Raw genomic sequence first — 20,509 nt, 5'->3', positions numbered from 1 at the left:
AAGGAGGGGAGGGGGGGGAATGGCTCTTGCATTCTTGACTCTTTTCAGTTTTGCTTTGCTAAATCTTGTAACTACGATTCAGCGGTGAATGCTGCAAAACGGTCACACTGTATGTTGCGCATATGCTGCGCACCTCGGCTTTGCTGACACACTCTTGTAGCATAATGCAGGGCATGCAGGTGCTTTGAAGGGCAAAGTGTATCCGTGTTGTCTAAGAACAATTCAGACTTCTGTAGCAGGTTGGCATCATGCTGAGCCAGCATTATTTTGAAAGAATCTCTGTACTCAGCATAGAGTTTCATACTGTATTTCGGAATCCTTTAAAACTTCCATCCTTCGGTTAGATTTCCAACCTTGATTCCTGCCTGACATAGCATCAGGCTTGTTCTTAAAGGAAGGAGAAGAGTCATTTCACTACTTAGGCCAAAGGTTGTTGGGTGTGCTGTGTGTCCTAATGATTTGCAATGGATCCTGCTAAGAAATTAGGTAACACTTTGTATGTATGGCACCAATGTATTTTTCTTTAGAACTATCCACTTCAAGAGAAATGTCATTGTCTACCATACGGACCTGAACAGCCACTCTCCTTTGTATCAAAGTGATATAGAAATCGCTCTGTTTTTCAGACATTGCGAGCAGCAGGGAAAACGTACATGATATTCTTTGTCCTGGTTATCTTTGTGGGGTCATTCTATCTCGTCAATCTGATCTTGGCTGTGGTAGCCATGGCTTATGAAGAACAGAACCAGGCCACACTGGAGGAAGCAGAGCAAAAGGAAGCAGAATTCAAGGCCATGTTGGAACAACTGAAAAGGCAGCAGGAAGAAGCACAGGTTAGTTACTGGTTTGATGAATACTTTTTTGGTGGTTACTAAAAAATTTTTTTCTGGACCATTCATGGCAGAACAAAGTTATAATTATAAAAATACAGCAATGATCTGGGGGGTATGTCATTGCTCCTTTAGCTAACATGGCAGGGGCCTGCATTTTTATAGCAAGAAGACCTGGTTTCTACTGCTGCTGTCTCTGTGACAGTTCTGATGTGTAGCACAGTGGTAACCATGACGTTCTTAGAAAGCCACAGATTCATCCTGTTATTTTCATTGTACTGGTAAAGCATCCTTCACCAGAGTAGTTCTCAGTTCTAGCTAAATTGTGCAACACCCATGCAAGGCAAATAAGTATTTCTCCCCCTTCGAGAGAGGACTAAATGGAGGGACAAAGAGGTGAAGTTACTTGAGCCCTGGGGGGTGTGCAGCAGAATGCACAAGTCCCAGATCCCAGTCCTGTGTTCTAACCGCTTGCACAAAATCTCCATTTTTAAGGAGCAATCAGAATTTAGGAATCTGATCTCCTGAGCCTTTGCACTAAGCATTAGACAACACCACCTCCCAGAGCAGGAAAGAGAGAGGAGGATTCCTGGCTCAGGTCCCGTGCTATAACCATTCCACTCCACTGCCTCTGCCTGTGAGAGATGTCTGTCATTTTCCCTTCCCTTTCCCCTCAGGCTGCTGCCATGGTCACTTCGGCAGGGACGGTCTCAGAAGATGCTGTGGAGGAGGATGGCAGGGGGAGGGTGTCTCAGAGTTCTTCAGAGATTTCCAAACTCAGTTCCAAGAGCGACAAAGAGCGCCGGAACAGGAGGAAGAAACGGAAGCAGAAGGAGCTGTTGGAAGGAGAGGAGAAAGGTGACAATGAGAAGGTGTTCAAGTCTGAATCAGAGGATGGCATGAGGAGAAAGGCTTTCAGGCTGCCAGACAACAGGCTGGGAAGGAAATTTTCCATCATGAACCAGGTAATGTTCCTTTTCGTTATTAAGTCACATTTCCTGTCATAATTTGCTGTCTTGGGGCCTCCTCCGGCGCCGCTGGCAATCCAAGCGACTCTTTTCCATTCCTTTCCGTTGATACTGGGTCAGGAGGAAACTTAGGGCCCAACCCTGCTGTGCATGCTTCCCAGCAAGTCCAAAGGGCACCAGTGTCCCTGTGAGCCTAGTGGAAATCAGGAGTAACTCTGACGTCAGGGCAGTTCCATAGGTGATTTTGAATAAGGTTCCTGGGCACAAGTGCCAGGTCTCATTTAAAAATGAAACTCAGGGTCCCAGGTCACTTAGGTGCCTTTGAAACATGTACCCACCATGCTTGAGTTCTGTCACTTTTCCTAAAACGTTCTTTGGATAGTGCCTAGCACAAAGGCATTGGCTGGAGATGTCTGCTAGCCATGAATGTGTCTCTGCCGTGGTTTCAGCAGCCCCCTTCAGAGGGGTGCAGTCTGCGTGGCCTGTTTATTCTTTGGCCTCTCTGCTGAGCTGGCTCCCAAGGATCTGACTGCCATTGTTACTGGCATTTGTATTGCACCAGCACCTATCGGCCTGGATCAGGGTCAAGGTCCCCTCATGCTGACCACTGTTCAGACTAGAGCCGGGGTCGGCAATCTTTTCAAACCACAGAGCCAAACGACATCAACATTCAGAACAAGCGGTCAACCGCTAGTTGGGATTAATTGGGATTGGTCCTGCCTTGGGCAGGGGGCTGGACTTGACCTCCTGAGGTCTCTTCCAGCTCTATGATTCTATGATTCTATAACCGAGAGTCATATAATAAAGGCCCGAAAATGTACAACTTAATATTATTGATAATTGACATGATGATTAATAATAGCATGAATGAAACATTGTATTCTCAGACTTTATTTATTGGGACTTCTGCTGCTGCATCTTTTCGCACATTGCTTTGATGCTAACGTCATAGCTGGTCAAATCCAGCTTCCTGCAGACATTCGGGCTGCATGAGGAATGACGTGTTTTGAAAATTTTGAATTTAAAATTTTTTTAAAAGTGGCTTGAACTTTGGGAATGACAAAAGAGCCGTATTTGGTTCCATGCTGAGCCATATTTGGCTCGAGAGCCGCAGGTTGCAGACCCCTGGACTAGAGCAAAAAGACCGTCTCTGCCCAAGGGGCTTGCAGTGTAAGGGATGTGGCGTATGAAATGTAGGTAATGACCCTTTAGGAACAGTAGAGGGCCCATTTGTACCAATCCGACTCTTGCAGCGACTTTTCAGTGTGAATGGATGTTCCCAGATCCAGGGATGGGAGTGGCCTTTTCTCTGTGCCATTCACACCTTCACGGCTATTTCTCTTCTCCCTCCCAGTCCCTTCTCAGCATCCCAGGCTCCCCCTTCCTCTCCCGGCACAACAGCAAGAGCAGCATCTTCAGCTTCAGAGGGCGCTTCCGTGACCCCGGCTCAGAGAACGAGTTTGCTGACGACGAGCACAGCACGGTGGAGGAGAGTGAAGGCAGGCGAGACTCTCTTTTCATCCCCATCCGTGGCCGGGATCGGAGGAGCAGCTACAGCGGCTATAGTGGCTACAGCCAGGGCAGCCGGTCCTCCCGGATCTTCCCCAGCATCCGCCGGAATGTGAAAAGGAACAGCACAGTGGATTGTAATGGCGTGGTGTCCCTCATTGGTGGCCCAGCATCTCATAGGCCCGTGGGACGCCTTCTGCCTGAGGTGAAAATAGATAAGGCAGCTACCGATGACAGTGTAAGGAAGTCAATGAGTAGATAGTCTAGGCATGGCGGTCTGCCCCTTTCTGCTTTCCTGTATGCTGCTCTCCAAGCCACATGGACACTCTGATGGAATGAAAATTGGTTTGTCTAACCACAGACTATATAGTCTGTATTGGATTCAAAGACTGCCATGTTTGTTACCCCCTTCCTTTCTTCTTGAAGTAACCTACTGACCCACATCCTTCTCCTTGCTTTCTGGGGGCAGAAAAAAGGCTTGGAATTCAGATTTTATATAATACATCGCCATTTGTCATGGCAATGCTAAGGGGGTGCGGGAGGGGACATAGAGCAATGTTTGCTGGAAAGTTTCCCTGCAGCTAAGGAATGTTACCTAGGAATTTAAAGGGAACTATAAAGGAGGAGAAATTTTTAAAATTCCACCAAATTTTACAGAAAAATCCTTTGTGGAGGAATAATTTGAAAAAACAAATCTAACCAGGGAGAGAATTTGATCCTCTGGGCAGGTCTAGGTGGAACAAACTCTTATCCATGGAAGTTCTTAGAACTCCTTTGGGGGTATAAGTGGAGCAGCTTTGGGGAGCTACCCTCCTGCATGGATCAGTTTGCAGAATTGGGGTATTGAAAGTGAAGAAAGGAGAGATATATGAGAGCATTTTCAAACAAAGAACCAAGTCAGGCATTGGAAGTGGCAGCTTTGGGGAAGACCAGACCTATGTGAAGGGGAATCCAAGTGAAATACCAGGCTTAAAAGGGAACACTGTCAAGAAATGTAGATCCACAATATAGGTATTGTTCTTTTTTTTTTGTAACATATATTCTAAAACCTAGCAAGAAAGACATGTTTCAATGAAATTAAGAAAGTAATTTCAATGAAAACAGTTTCATTTTAGATTTTAACTTTCCCAGCGTGGCATTGGTGCATGACAACCAGGAGGTGAAACTGACTATAAACAGAGGGAAACTCTGATCGGTCTAGTTTCACTGCCCAAGTTGAATGAAATGCAGATAATGAAACCATCTTTTAGATGGGTGGAAAGTAAACAATTTAATTTTTAAAATCCTTCCATTGTAATAATCTCAGACTTTGCTGTGAAATCCTATAGAATTTAACAGGAACAACTTTGTGATAGAATTTTAAAACCACCCTATCATGCCCTAAAACATAATATCCGGCCCCTATCCTGAAATTTGATTTATGCAAGTGCATTTGTGCAGTCATGTGCACTTTTGTGTATTAGTTTGGCTCAGTTAACCCAATTCTGTATGTGGCTTAGAGTCATATCTGTGGAATCATTTTGGTTTAATCTCCCTCAAATTCTAAAGGACTTTTCCACAGGGGAAATTTTTAACACAATGGAGGAAAACAATTTTTCTTTGTAAAATTTTTAATACCTGATTTTTCTCTTGACAGTGACCTTTTAAAACAAAAGTGTTGAATGGACTTGAGTCAAAAAATTAATTTATAATACGTCAGAAAAAGGAGTCTAGAAAGCAGGACAGAGGCTGTACTATTCTGTGCTAGTCAGAAAGGATTGTTTGGCCTTGGATAAGAAGAAAACGTTGCAAGATCATTTGTGAGCTGTTTAAAACATTAGCTTTTGGGGAAAATCCAGCTGTTTTTGCAAATTCCAAGCAGTTTTTTAAATTGTTTTAATTTTTGCAGCCTAAATACCCTCTAATCCTTGATTCGTCCTTGAGACTTTATTGACCCTTCTTTAGTTATGTTAAACTTTAGTTACTACCTTCTTCCCCAGTTAGCATGTTAATATAGTGTGTAGTTGGAATATTTTGTTCTAACACAGCATGAAAATATTAGCAACTGTAATTAGCATGATGCATGCATGAAAAGACGCGTGAAGAGACACTACTGTATTGTGTGATACTGGATGCATTGGTTACTTGGCAGTTCTTTTTGATAACTGGCTATACCTGTAGTTAAACAATGCAAATACCAATTAGCCATCATGACCGCTGAAGAATTACATGGGTTATTCAGGATACGTTAGTCACTGGGGGTATGTCTACACTACCCCGCTAGTTCGAACTAGCGGGGTAATGTATGCATACCGCACTTGCTAATGAAGCCCGGGATTTGAATTTCCCGGGCTTCATTAGCATAAGCGGGGAGCCGCCATTTTTAAATCCCCGCTGCTTCGAACCCCGTGTAGCGCGGCTACACGGGGCTCGAACTAGGTAGTTCGGACTAGGGTGCCTATTCCGAACTACCGGTACACCTCGTTTCACGAGGAGTACCGGTAGTTCGGAATAGGACCCTAGTCCGAACTACCTAGTTCGAGCCCCGTGTAGCCGCGCTACACGGGGTTCGAAGCAGCGGGGATTTAAAAATGGCGGCTCCCCGCTTATGCTAATGAAGCCCGGGAAATTCAAATCCCGGGCTTCATTAGCAAGTGCGGTATGCATACATTACCCCGCTAGTTCGAACTAGCGGGGTAGTGTAGACATACCCTGACAGAGTAAGTATTTCATTTCCTTAAGAAAGGTAGACAAAAGGCTGTTTGAGGCACACGTGTTCGTTTCACACGCAACTGATGGCCATCTCCCATATTGAGGTCAAAGCAATAAACCACTGGTGGCACAGAAAGATCTCTGGGATTAGATTTGTTCTCATTGGGTCAGATTAGTCCTTTCCTGGAGCAAACCCTAAAAAAGGATTGCATCTGTCTTGTATAACAAAATCCAGACTTTATCTGTTGATTTGATGGGAGTTGAATGTGTTGGGCCCTTGCACTATATTCTGTCTTTAATTTCCAGCAGCTCGCATTGTTCTCAATGGGCTGGATTATGAGGTGCTCTCTCCTGTTCTCCAGGAGATTGGTGAGCCTTGACCATTTGTCATGACCCCAAATTTTCAAATACAGGTACTGAATTAATCCTGCGTTTATTAATCCCAAATCCTTGATCCCCGGAGCTGTAAATTTGAGAGGCTCAGATGAGGCTGTGTTGTGCACAGTCGCCTGATCTGTGAGCACCTTGTCCTTGTGTTCGAAAGATGCAGCCATATGACTGCAAAATGAATTTGAACACAGGTCAGTGCCTTTATTACGGATGCTTCTTCCCCCGCTTTTTGGTTGCTCCAGTGAAAATGACTCAGAGGGATAGCCGTGTTAGTCTGTAACTGAAAAAACTTAAACAAGGAAAAGTCCCGCAGCACCTTAGAGACTAACAAAAAACGCAGATGGTACCATGAAAGCTCTTGATACCACCTACATTTTTTGTTAGTAAGTGCTGCCGGACTTTTCATTGTTTAAGTTTTTAAAGTAAAAATGACCCATTGTTCTCTGGCTTTCATTAGATGTTACAGTAGACAAAAGAGAAGCTGTGCTTTCTGTTGCACTAGTGGAAATGTGCGGTTTATGCTGCTTTGTACCTTGAGAAACTCACAGAAAAGTCTGAGCAAATACTCTTTAATATTGAGAGTCCATAGTTTTTTCTAAGGCTACATCTACACTGCACAGTTATTTCAGAATAAGCTGTTCCGGAATAGTTATTCCGAAATAGCTTATTTTGAAATAGCACGTCTACGCTGCAGGGAAGCCTCAAAATTAGCCTGAGGCAGGTTTCTCTAACGTAGACGTGCTATCTCGATTTAGAGCCCCAGGAGGAATAATTTAGAATGGCCCTGTTGAGGGGCTATTTTGAAATAACAGAAATGGAGCGTCTACACACGCCTTATTTTGAAAAAGCTATTTCGGAATAGGCATTATTCTTCATGGAAGGAGGTTTGCAGAAATTGGAATAAGCCGTCCGTTATTTCGAAATTGTTTCAAAATAATGGAATGGCTGTGTAGACGCTCGCATAGTTATTTCGGAATAACGGCCATTATTCCGAAATAACTTTGCTGTGTAGATGCACCCTAAGGCTGCAAGTTGCTTGTGCACATGCAGAAGCAAAGTCTTCATTGTGGGTCGGGCCATGGTTTATGGAAGTAAGGGAGTGAAATAATATGTACCCTGGGCACACATTAACACATATGGACAAAATGAATACAGGAGAAACTAATGTCCATTGCCCCCTAAGTACACTGGCTGCACTTCTCTCTGGTTGTCTTCTTGAGGATTGTCTGCTTTAGAGATTTCTATGGAATTAGAAAGCTAGGACAACTGGTTCTCAATTCTAGCTCTAAGGGACAGCGTGTGGAAAGTATAATAGTTGAGTGATTGGAGCAGGTGACTAGATTAATCAAGATAAGAGACACATTTTGCCAGGTGCTGCACAAACTCATTATAATACAGTCTCTGCCCCAAAGAGTTTACAATCTAAATAGATGGGGCAGGCAAAGGGACGAAGAAAGGAAGGTCTATTTTTAACTGATTAGCTTAGTCACATTGGGAGACTGTGGCAGAAGTGGGAACTGAACTAAGATTCCTTGTGTTGCAGTCGGTACATGAGCTAGAAGCCTCTCCTTCCTCCCATTGATTAAAATTGGACTTCTGTAGTGCGAAGGACTATGCCACATTTTTAAAACTCTTTTTTAAAACTAGCCATGGTATTAAGTAAGGTAAAAGGACCAGGCTCTTGAATAAGTTTTTTCTTCTTCTTCATACTGATGTCAGTCCTGTCTTGTTTTCTTCCTTGGATGCATTGCTACCTATCTGATGCGACTGTACGCAAAATTGCAGGCAGGTCAAGAGTTTGTTCTAATTAGACATGTGAATTTTGCAGGGTACTACTGAGGTGGAAATTAAAAAGAAACCTACCGGGTCTCTCTTGGTCTCAATGGATCAACTGAATGCATCCTATGGAAGAAAGGATCGAACCAACAGTATAATGACTGTTATAACTAATACCCTTGTAGAAGGTGTGTACAATGTCACTTGTATATGTATATGTGTATGTTTAGTGCCCCCTTGTGGCTGCCTTGGAGAAACTAAAATACCTTTATTGCTGATAACTAGGAGATTCTCTTTGGCTGACGTTTATGGAGTTGAAGGTGGTGGGTTTGATACCTGTTGTTTCTGCGTCCAGTTTGATTTGTGTAGCAGTGTGTGTGTTGCTGCATTAGTGTGACAACTGGGGGGAGGGGGAGAGGATCTTTCCTCCCTTGACGCATTTCAAACCTCCTCTCAATTGAAACCTCAGTATTTTGGAGGGGAGATATGTGGAACTGGAGTTCTGCCTGGCTTCTATCCTCAGAACCACAAATTCCTCCTGGTTCTGTAAAAAAAAACCCCAAACTGTGAGCTAGAAAACTCTGAGCATTTGCCTGGCTATATTCATTGCCCTTTAGAACAATGCATAGCTATTACCATGCAGCAATGTGTGTCTCAGTAAAAAGGTTGGTGGAAATCATTAAAAGAGGGGATCTGGCCAACATAACTGTAGGCAGCCATGGAAAAGGTGATAGAGATGTAGCCATGTTAGTCTAGTCTAGCTGAAACAAAAAACAGGACTATGTAGCACTTTAAAGACTAACAAGAAAACCAACAATAGAACACCACTTGTCGTCACCTATATCCTCCAACTTAAACCTGTCCAACACATTATTAATAAACTACAACCTATACTAGAACAGGATACTACACTCCGAGAGGCTCTGGGAGACAGACCCATAGTCTCCTACAAACAACCACCTAACCTCGGGATGATTCTTACCAACAACCACAGGACAAACCCCACTAATACCAACCCTGGAACTTTTCCTTGCAACAAACCCTGTTGCCAGCTTTGTCCACATATTTACTCTGCTGACACCATTATTGGACCTAACCCATTCAGTTATAAGATCAAGAACACATATTCCTGCTCATCCAGAAATATAATTTATGTCATCATGTGCCGACAGTGTCTGTCTGCTATGTACATTGGACAAACGTCTCAGACACTTCGCCAAAGAATCAATGCACACAAAACGGATATCAGACAGTATCACAAAGAAAAAACAGTTTGTTGCCATTTCAACTAGAAAGGGCATTGTCTCAACGACTTGGTTACCTGCATCCTGCTTCAAAGACATTTTAACACAAGACTTCAAAGAGAAACCTCTGAACTATCATTCATGCTTAAATTTGACACTTTATGCCAGGGTCTTAACAAAGATACTAATTATCTTACCTATTACAAAGATAGCTTCCCCAATTATCACCTCTAATATCATTAGCTCACAGACATTTACCTCTCCCCCCTCCTCCCCGATCCTCCCTCTGTTCTGAAATTTGATTTATCCTTTTTATAGGTGTTCACTTTTTTTGATTGTATCGCTTTGGTATATATGGTCATGCCTATTTTCTTCCACAATTTGATCTGAGGACGTGGGTCTGGCCCACAAAAGCTCATCACCTAATAAACCATCTTGTTAGTCTTTAAAGTGCTACATAGTCTTGTTTCTTATGGAAAAGGTGGGTTTTGTGCTGTGTTTAGCCACAACAGCCAGAGAGGTTGGTGGTCAGAGCAGAGGGAGGCAAATGGATTTTTCTGGTGACCTGTTATGAAAGCACCAGAGAACTGATGTGTAACTTAATGGTGATTCATTCCCTCTTTAGAGAAGTATAGTGCTTAATTTGTTCCATGGCTTGCATGGCTTTCGTTACAAATTAACCACTGGAGAAGTTCGTACTTGTGCATTTTGTTTGTACCTAAATCTGCATCTCTTCAAACACTCATGAGAATGTTCTGGTTCTTGTAATAATGTGCAGAAGGGAAACTCTGAATGTGTAGGTGTGTGCACATATGGGGAATGGAGGAGTTGCCTTTGCCTGAGGCTCAAGAATAGAGAGAGTTGAACTACATTGAGATCTTAACTATGACAGCTGCCAAGAGAAAGTGATCTCCATGTTATACAAATGCTGAAATAAACAGTAGATCGAGATGAGCAAATGACTCTGATTTCCAAATATATTATGCAAGATCCCATAAGAGTTTGAGAATGACAGGCTTGTAGGGGAGGGGGGAATTCTCTGATTCTTACAGGATCCTGTAATAATAGCTATGAAAAATATATCCGTTGAAAATTAGAGCAATATTTCTGTGCAGTTTCCCTCCTGCACAAACTCCCACAACTCCAAGGCTGTGGTCCTTTTTTTTTAAACTTTCAGAAAACCAAGGCAACCGTATTCCCAGCAATCAAAAGATGAGTTGCAGTGGGAGAAAACCACCAAAGCACCCTTCCCTTCCCAATCAAAAATACAACCACCACCTTGGACAGTTGTATAGAGTTTGAATAGCATAACGGGAGGCCAAAGCCTGGACAAAGAGCAACTTAAGTTTCCAGGCGAAATCTAAAAAAAACCTTAAATAAATAAACCCACTTAAAACCTGGGTAATATGTTCACGTTGGCTTTCTCCAAATGCACAACATTTATTTTAATCAGCTGCTGGCTGATTAAATCCGTTTGGCACATTGTGTAATGTACCACCTTAGCTGGGCCTTGGCTGTGTTCAGAGTGTCACTAAAATTTAAATTGGTTTAAAAACTGGTTCAAAACACTCAACAGAGGCTCTTCATTTGATTTAAACCAGGCTTGTATCCATTTATCTCAAATTGATTCTTTACTGCATTAAGCGACACTGATTTAAGCTTGGTTTTAAATTGAACTAAGTCAGTTCACACCAGTGTTCCCACTCAGCTGCAGGGCTCACTGATTGGGTGGGGTTAATTAATCATATGCGATGCTGTCCTGCCATGCAGCTTAGAGGGAACACTGGTCCACACCATTGTGTTGCTGCTAAATTGGTGCAGATTTGAGTATGAGCAAGGTGTGAGAGTCCAGTGTGTAAAGTCCTGTAGATGGCGTCCCGTCAACCGCAGTGGCTGTTGAATCACATCCTAAACCCAGAGGTTGACAGGGTCCATTATTATTATTGTAATTTGTATTATGGGATCACCTTGAGATCCAGCCCCGTAGTTCTGAGCACTGTATAAACCTACAGCAAAGGGACTCTCTGCACCGAAGGCTATGTCTAAATTGCTTTTTTCTGCAGAAAGATGATGTGCAAATTTGGAGCTAATTTGCATATCTTCCAATCGCATTATCAGAAGAGGTTTTGTCAAAAAAGAAAGCAGTTTAGATGTGTGTTTCTTTTTAAAAACCCCTTTTTTTGAGAGAATCCTGCACACCTTTTTTTTTTTTGAAAGAACCACGTCTAACCTGCTTTCTTTTCTGACAAAACCTCTTCCAATAACGCGATTGGAAAAAGATATGCAAATTAGCTCCGAATTTGCATATCTTCTTTCCGCAGAAGAAAGCCGTCTAGACGTAGCTAAAGAGCCTAAAGCATGGTATAAACAGAGACACAAGGTGGATTCAGCACAGCCACGGGAAGCAGTGAGCTGATACTGGAGCCGTGTTAACCGATTAAGACGGATCTAGGAGGACAAGACCTTGACTCTGCTCTTTTGTGTTGTAACTGCAGAGTTGGAAGAGTCCCAGAGGAAGTGCCCCCCCTGTTGGTACAAATTTGCCAACACCTTTCTGATCTGGGAGTGCCACCCCTACTGGATCAGACTGAAGGAAATAGTGAACATGATTGTCATGGACCCGTTTGTCGACCTGGCCATTACCATCTGCATTGTGCTGAACACTTTGTTCATGGCGATGGAACACCATCCCATGACCCCTGAATTTCAAGATGCTCTGTCCGTAGGAAATCTGGTAAGAGTGCTTTGGGGAACTGTGTTGTATGGGGATGCAGAGGGCTTGTGTTAATGGTGCCCAGCAGATTCACTTTTACAGCAATACAAATAGTAAATGATAGTAAGGGTAAATGAACTAGCTGTCAGTTAATCCCCAGACCTGTGGGCACTGCCTGGAATTAGTGGCAAGACCCCCACAATGCAGACGCAGATGAGGGCCTGACCCAGTGCCCACTAAGTCTTTCACACTGGTTTCAGTGGATGTAGGATAGGGCCTTCAAAGCACTAGATGAGCTGGAGATAGAGTTCAGGGGAACTCGACAGTGAGAGCTGCTGCCACTGGAGCTCTGCCCTTCCAGCTGGTGTGAGGCCCAGAAGGGGAGAGGTAAGATGTCCCTTTGGCACGATGAACACACTTCAGCTCATCAGAAGGAGGCTGTTTTCTGCCTAGAAGAGAGAGCCGTCTTCTGGGACTCAGGAGACATGGGTCTTATTCTCAGCTCTGCCATTGGCTTACTGAGATTTGGGGAAGTTAGTGCTCAGTGCCTCAGTTTCCCCATCTATAAAACGGGGCTAATGATTGTTGCCCTCCTTCATAGAGTGTTTTGAGATCTACTTCTTGGACCAGAGAGCACACCACCACCAACCACCTTTTTTTTTAAGCAATGTGCACTTGTGTGTGGTTTCAGAAAGAAACGGACATTTCCTGTTTGCGGTGTTGGGAGGAGGGGGTGCTGTTAGATGGTATTTGAAATCGCTCATTTACTCCACAATGCCATCTTCCCCTCTTTGTGTTAGTTCTGTCTTCTGTTAGTTTCTCTCTCTACAGCCCTATTGTGGGCAGCCAAGCTGGTGGCTAATAATTAGCCAGCCTTGCTGCCCAAGGAATGGCTTAAAACTGTAATTCACCTGCAGGTAGCAGAGACGGGGCCATGACTAATGAGTTGTTACTGCCTTTACTTTCTCTGCTGCTTCCCTGAGGACCACAATCCCTTGGGGTTGATGTGTCCTCTGTGCAGAAAATATGAGTAGAGTTGCAGCTGTAACATGCACTGCCCACCTGGTGGGTCATGTGATATCCAGGTTAAGTGACCTTCCAGGCAGTGCCCATACCAGTAAGATAAGGAGGAGGACATTTCAGGAGAAGATGGGAGAGCAGGGGAGATCCAGTAATGCTGTAGGCCAGGGGTCAGAGCACAGGGCTAATGACTAATTCTGTTATTATCTAGTGGGCACAAAGGGCTCCACATGGAGCAATTCAGATGCTCACAGGCCATGCAACGAACAGTCAAATAGCAGAGCACCCACAGCTGTTTCTACTGGTGGTGCACATCCGCACATGCCTCAGGGAGTATAACAACATTACTCCACACACACATGAAAAAAATTAGAGGGAACATTGCTGACCAGCACCCAAAACAGATGGGGAGCACATGCTCTGCAGAAGTCTCCATAGCTGTAGCAACCATAGCGCAAGGGGATCTGTCTGCTCTTTGGAGGGAGGAGTACGGAGTCCTGCCCAAAAGACCCTTTACTTGGGTTTTGCACAGGGGTCCTCTGACTCTTCCCTGCATAGTAAAAGGGGACAGATCCTTAGGAGGGGCAGAGCTCCTTCTGTAACGCATGTGAAAGTCAATAAGATTTGTGGCTGCTTGGTTTCTGTCATGCTCAGCCCCAAATACTTCAGGTTGATATTTTCAAAGGGGACTTTCCGGGGTGCTGTGCACCTTCTGGTCTGATTACAGCCCATGAGAGCTGCAGAGGCTCAGTGCAGATGGGGCCTTGTGAGTGTAACTGAATTCAGCAGAGCTATGCTGCTTTACACCAACTGAGGGTATAGCTGCTCCTGCTTCATGGCATGATCCTGTGACTGCTGAAAGCAATGGCAAAGCTCATATGGACTTACCTGGGGTGGGACCAGCCTGGGCCATCGCTGGAGACCCTAAAGTTTCGATCACTTCTGAAAATCTGTAAGCTTTTGATATGAGGATAGTTACTAGGGGAGCCAGTAAGGGTTGCACCGGGGCAGCTCCATGAGCGAAGGGAATAAACTATTTGTACGCAAGCCTGTGATGTTACAGAGCATGTGTATTGGAATTGGTACAAAGCGTGATGCAGAGTCTCCATTCTTACCTCACTATTAGCCTATCGTTAAGATGCATATTGGTCATCGGAAACCCAACTAAGGAGAAAATGTGTGTGTGTGTGTGTGTGTGTTTGTGTATCTCTGTGTGGGTGTGTGCTCTCTTTTTGTCTCCTCTCCGCTCCAGGTTTTCACTGGAATTTTCACAGCAGAAATGTTCCTGAAGCTCATAGCCATGGACCCCTACTATTATTTCCAAGAAGGTTGGAACATTTTTGACGGATTTATTGTCTCCCTCAGTTTAATGGAACTGGGTCTAGCAGACGTGGAAGGGCTTTCAGTGCTGCGATCTTTCCGATTGGTATTCCATATTTCTCCCATTTCTTTTTGACGTTTCCTGTCTTGCAGCTACTAGAAAACCTTTTATATAAGTTATTCTGGTTAAAAATAGCCCTTGGTTCTGTTTTGGGGTGTGTGTGGGGGGATGGAGTGGGGATGTGGGTTATTGTTTCCCTTAAATGTTTTTCTTTGAGTGCTGCTCCTTATGTATACTCCACACGCGGATATGCATGTTCCCCTTGTGCCCGAGTCTGGAAATGCTAATCAGCAGTGTCCAGTGGACCTGCATGTGCTCAGTAGATCTCCTCAAACTCCCGACCAAGCGTATAAGGCAATTTGGGCCAACACCGATCCTGTTCCTTCTTACCACTGCTGGACCTAAGCTCTAATCCTGGGTCCTCAGTTGTCTACAGGAGCAACAAATAATTATAGGTAGTTTTTATCCTGCTTAGCGTGTTAGCGTGGTTAGTCAGCATAGCTTGTTTTCCCTGGCTGGGGACATCTCAAAGGGACTTGTAACTCATCCTGTTGACACTTACCAGACTGCCTTTTGAACCTTTGGTGACACGTTCCATGCCTTTCTGTGAAAATTGCATTTGTAGTGGCTCCATCCAGATGGCCTCCTGGGCTAGATTTTCCCAAGGGAAAGGTATCTCTTTGCTGATGTCATGAATTTCTCACCAAGGTTGTTTCTGAATTCCACATCAACCAAAGAATTCAACTTCCCTGTCTTTTCCCCAAATCCCCACACTCCTGCCACAGAGACGAGACTTCGCTGCCTCCATATCAGACACGCCCGGCATTCGGCCTGCAAAGAACCAAACCTATCAGAAAGACACCTGGACTTTTTATTTGCAAAGCAAAAAAGATTGCTAGGTCAAGCTCTGTGCTCTCAAAGAATCCTTAAGTGGTTTCAGGAGCATCAAGGGCTACAGGTTAACACACAACCCTCCTAGCACTGTCACCGGTAATTCCACAAAGACATAGGACTCCTCAGCAGCATCCCTGCAGGAGAGCCCAATACAAGACACATGTCAAGCAACCACTGGGAGCTCCAGCCAGACATTGCACAAAAGCGTTGGGCTCTACTGTAGTTGCAGCAGTGGAATTTATGGTACTGCGAGCATCTTTGCTACTTGGCTGCTGGGTTCCTGGCACACATGCACCTCCCTCTCTCCCCCGTCTGAGTGTTGCTTGTCAGTCACTCCCATGTGGGAAACACTTAGGGTACGTCTATACTGCAGGGTTTACTCGAAATAAGCTATGCAAATTGGGCTACGTCAATTGCTTAGCTTATTTCTAAATAGCTTATTTCGAAATAGGGAGCGTCTATGCAGCACCGATTTCAAAACAGAGCACTCTTCTTCTGAATTCCCTTACTCCTCGGACAGTGAGGGTTCCGGGAGTCAGAGTAAGAAGTCCTCCAGCTTGACAGTGTTTTGACACTATTTCGAAATGACTGCCTGCTGCATAGACGTAGACCAAGTTATTTCGGGATAGTGCTAGTTATTTCAAAATAGTTTTACAGTGTAGATATACCCCTAGGGACCAGCATTTGAAGACATGGAGTTACTTACGTAACTGGAGGTTGTACGTGATGTCTAGTCCCTATCTGTTTTCCATTATTTTCCCTCCTCTGCTTTGGATCCTGTTCGATTTGCAGGAACAATAACATTTGCCCACCCTGCTTCTTATACTCTTGGTAAGGAGCACTCGGAGATGTGCTGTGCATGTTCAGAGCACTGGACGTTGCTTGCTAGCATTTCCAGTCTCAGGTGCATGTGTGCATGCATATCCATGTATATGCCTACTATTTACAGGTAGGGATCACACACATGAAGAACCGCCGGGTACACTAAGTAACCCCAATTTTAAAAACAGATTAGTGAATGTTCATGGGTAAATTCCGCTCCACTCTAAAACAAGCACTTTAAAATCTGGGTTTTTTCCCTGACTAAAATCCAAATATAAAGTTTCTTTAAAATGTCAAATCAAGCAAATTCTTAGTGCTGATTTATTGCACTGTTTGCTATAACAGAAAGCTAAAAACTTTTTTCACTTGCTAAATGAACCACTATCAAAATGGCTAAAACATCCTTTTGGAACACCAAAGACAATATGGATTCCCAGTAAAAATAACAACAATAATATCAGAAGCTGAGCTCTGCAAAGAGAGGCATTTATGTTATAAAAGCTTTAGTTTATATTGGTAATAGGTTCTGGTTTTCAGTTTTAATTTATACTATTTTTTAGGATTTGGGCTACTTTGTGCCATGTAACAGCTTAGAAAATGTTTTCTTTACATTTTATAATCTTTCCTGAAATGTGTCTGTAGATATCTGAGCAGAAATTCGTTGCTTCATTAACAATTAAATTAATGCACACGTTAAAAATAATTGTTGACATTTTGTAGGTTAGTCTCTGTTATTGTTTGCATCCTATGTTTTGCCAGCCTGAGTGCAAATCCACACCAGATGTTGACCAAGACATGCACTAAGCAAAGTAATAATAGGGAGTGGAACAGGCTGTAATTTGCAATGTAAACAAGATGCTGCTAATTTAACTGAAAGTCCTCCTTTTGTGTGTGGGATGTGTATTTCCCTCCCCTACAACATTTGTTTCTGAAGTTACAATGGGTGTCATTCTACTGATATGTGTTTCCACGTTTAAACTGAACTTTGGCACCGTTGTACAGTTTGTGGCTGGAAATACATTCAGTATTATTCATCCAGAATGGGGGAAGCAGGCACTGCTATGGTTGGCAGGTGTCCAGTATTGAACCGGACAGTTCGGTATTTTCACCTCCTGTCCAGTAAAAAAAATCAGAAAATCTAAAATGTCCAGTATTTTCTGATTTTTTTCCTGGCCAGGATGCAAAAATCCCAGGATGTCCGGCTCAGTACGCAGGCAGCCTAGCAACCCTAGTGCTTACTGAGTTCTGCAGGGGAGCTGTCTGACCCTGCGCACACAGGCAAGATGGCGGGCGGCCAAAAAGCCTCACCACGCATTTCTTAACGGGGCCACACGTGGAGGGAGGGGGTGTTTGGTTTTTGGGTTTTTTTGCTTAACAACTCTTGGTCTTTTTTTTCTGGGTTTTTTTTTTTTTTTTTCTGAAACCATCTGGCAACCCTAGGCACTGCCCTGAAGAGTTTGTGGGGTAAGACACTGAAACAGGCGTGAGGTGCTGAGCACCTGCAGGCCCAACTGAAGTCTGTGAGGGTACGTCTAAACTACATGGCTCCGTCGACGGAGCCATGTAGATTTGTTTGTTTGGCAAAGGGAAATGAAGCTGCGATTTAAATAATCGCGGCTTCATTTAAATTTACATGGCTGCCGTGCTGAGCCGATAAACAGCTAATCAGCTGTTTGTCGGCTCAGCGCGCTAGTCTGGACGCTCCCCTGTTGACATGAAAGCCTTTTATCGACCTCCCCGGTAAACCTCATCCTACGAGGCATAACGAGGAGGTCGATAAAGGGCTTTCAGGTCGGCGCCGGAGCATCCAGACTAGCGTGCTGAGCCAACAAACAGCTGATCAGCTGTTTGTCGGCTCAGCGCGGCAGCCATGTAAATTTAAATGAAGCCGCAATTATTTAAATCGCGGCTTCATTTCCCTTTGCCGATCAGCCTAATCTACATGGCTCCATCGATGGAGCCATGTAGTTTAGACACACCCTGAGAGTTGTCATCTTACTGGGTCTGGCCATAAGGGTTGTGCAGCTCTCCTGAGCTAGGGCCTCATGCTGCTTGCAATTAAATCCATGGGAATGTTGCTAATTGGCTTCACTGGGAGTGAGATTGGGCTCGTCTATTGTGAGTGCTGGATCAGGGCCCAGTTCTGCACAATGTCTGTGCATGGTCCTCCTATCAAAGCGATGGGGTGGGGAGGGGAACTCCCCAGGTAGTGAGGAGAAGAATGGTGGCTGGTAATTGTGAATTGTCCTTTGCTGCATCTTCCTTTTCTTTTGATGCAGATTTCTTAGATTTATCCCGTCCTCTTCCTCCCCCCAGCCCCTCCAGGCCTCAGTTGCATGTTGGGAGGGGAAGTATTGCTTTGGGAGGGTCCACTTGAGTGTGCAATAAAGCAAAATCAAAAGTCCATTCCGCTCTGGGCCATGTACTCTGTTCGGAGGCAGTTTTCAGTTGTCCCAAGGACTACAAGCCGAACGGCCTGATTTTCAGAACTGTTGAGAACCAGTAGCCTGCAGCAGCTTAATCTAGAGTTAGGGGCACTCAGAACTTTTGAGGGTTGGGGCAAATGTGGGAAAGGGCTGTCTGCGGGCCAGCATGGTGCTTGGCTTGCCCAAAAGGGACCAGATTTTTCAAAGAATTCAGTGCTCAGCAGCTTCCATTGTGACACTCAAGTTCAGCTTTTGGCCAATTATTCAGGAGCCTAATTGGAAGATGAGTTCTCTGGAAATCTGGCCTCAATTATGAGTGCTGCACACCCTGGGAAGCCAGACCATTCTTCTCCAGAGGGAAGACTAAAAGGCATGTGTAAAATTTATTCCCATGTGGGGCGCACGATTACAGGTGGTTCATTTCATCCAGCGCTTGTAAAGCAAGACGGAAATTAGATTTTTTTTCTTTTCAAACATGAAATGAATGTGGGAGCAGGAGGGGAGTTGAATGCAAAACCTGCAAGGATGAATTCAGAGGGGTGCTAGGTATCTCCCACTCCTGTTGACTTCAGTGGGAGAGGTCTGAGCTCTGCACCCCTTAGAATCTAGGACTTGTCACTATAATGGGTTCTTTGCAGATTTCTCTCTTTGTTTTAAGAGGAGATGGACTAAGTGCTGCTTGTGTCTCTCTTTGTTTTTGGCTGTTTTATGTAGCTGAGGGTCTTCAAGCTGGCGAAGTCTTGGCCCACTCTGAACATGCTGATAAAAATCATTGGCAACTCAGTGGGTGCCTTGGGAAACCTGACCTTGGTGCTGGCCATCATCGTGTTCATCTTCGCCGTGGTGGGCATGCAGCTCTTCGGCAAGAGTTACAAGGAGTGTGTCTGCAAGATCAACCAGGAGTGTGTGCTGCCCCGCTGGCACATGCACGATTTTTTCCACTCCTTCCTTATTGTCTTCCGCGTGCTATGTGGGGAGTGGATTGAGACCATGTGGGACTGTATGGAAGTGGCAGGACAGACCATGTGCTTGATTGTCTTCATGATGGTCATGGTCATCGGGAATTTAGTGGTCAGTAACTGATTTGCTTATTATTGTATTGATTGCTTGGGGGGGGGGGGCGGGTTAAGCATGTGCATAATTGTTTTCATGATTGGATCCTTAAAGCCCACTTTTTGAAAGATGGACTTAACTTCTCGGCTCCCAAAGTCTGCTCCCAGTTTTTTTGCTCTAGCTCTAGATTAGTCGGGATTTAAGCCAATGTAAGTGGGAGTAGAGTTTGGTCCTCAATTTACCCATTTGTAAAACTGGTATAATATGTGCATGTCTGTCCCCATAGAGCTGCTGTGAGGTTTAATTAATGTTCCTAAAGTGCTTTGAGAGCCTGTGGAGAAAATGGCCCTGCTTTATGGAAAAAGAAAAATGTTAAATTTTAGATAAAAATCAGTCTCACAGAAATCATTCAAAAATGCAAATTTTCACGTACAAGAGTGCAAACCCGATTGCATAAAGTTTCAAACAGTCCTCCCCGCCCCCTAATCCTCCTGACCCTGGCTCTATTTTTAAATAATCCAAAACAAGATTTCAAATCATTTTTAAGTTTGCACCACATCCCTATGTTTAACACATGAGGTTGTATACAGAATTACTTCCTAAACTCCCAATGAATGAAGTAGGTAAAATGATAGATTAGCTCTCAACCTGAAGGTGGCGGTCTTGTCACAGGCCAGTTTCTTAAGCCAAATCCATAGGGAAAGCTTGGAATTACAATACATATGCAAATTCCATTCAATTAATTATGGACTTAATCAAGATATGGGGTGGTGGAACCTTTATCAATGAAGG

The 20,509-nt window shown here is 44.1% G+C and overlaps 1 protein-coding gene across 1 annotated transcript in view; it reads left to right on the top strand.

Annotated features, from left to right (window-relative positions):
* Window positions 1-20,509, top strand: part of SCN8A (sodium voltage-gated channel alpha subunit 8) — a 128,814-nt gene that overhangs the window by 72,912 nt on the left and 35,393 nt on the right. The window contains exons 10-16 of the mRNA XM_025188719.2: window positions 627-833; window positions 1,508-1,795; window positions 3,153-3,545; window positions 8,217-8,352; window positions 11,904-12,142; window positions 14,394-14,567; window positions 19,379-19,735. Coding sequence (XP_025044504.2) covers window positions 627-833; window positions 1,508-1,795; window positions 3,153-3,545; window positions 8,217-8,352; window positions 11,904-12,142; window positions 14,394-14,567; window positions 19,379-19,735 — 1,794 coding nt within the window. The remainder of the gene's footprint in view (window positions 1-626; window positions 834-1,507; window positions 1,796-3,152; window positions 3,546-8,216; window positions 8,353-11,903; window positions 12,143-14,393; window positions 14,568-19,378; window positions 19,736-20,509) is intronic.

Source organism: Pelodiscus sinensis, chromosome 19 (genome assembly GCF_049634645.1).
Source record: "Pelodiscus sinensis isolate JC-2024 chromosome 19, ASM4963464v1, whole genome shotgun sequence".
Classification (NCBI taxonomy): domain Eukaryota; kingdom Metazoa; phylum Chordata; order Testudines; family Trionychidae; genus Pelodiscus; species Pelodiscus sinensis.
Note: the sequence above shows the minus strand (reverse complement) of the source record. Positions and strands in the feature narration are given on the sequence as shown.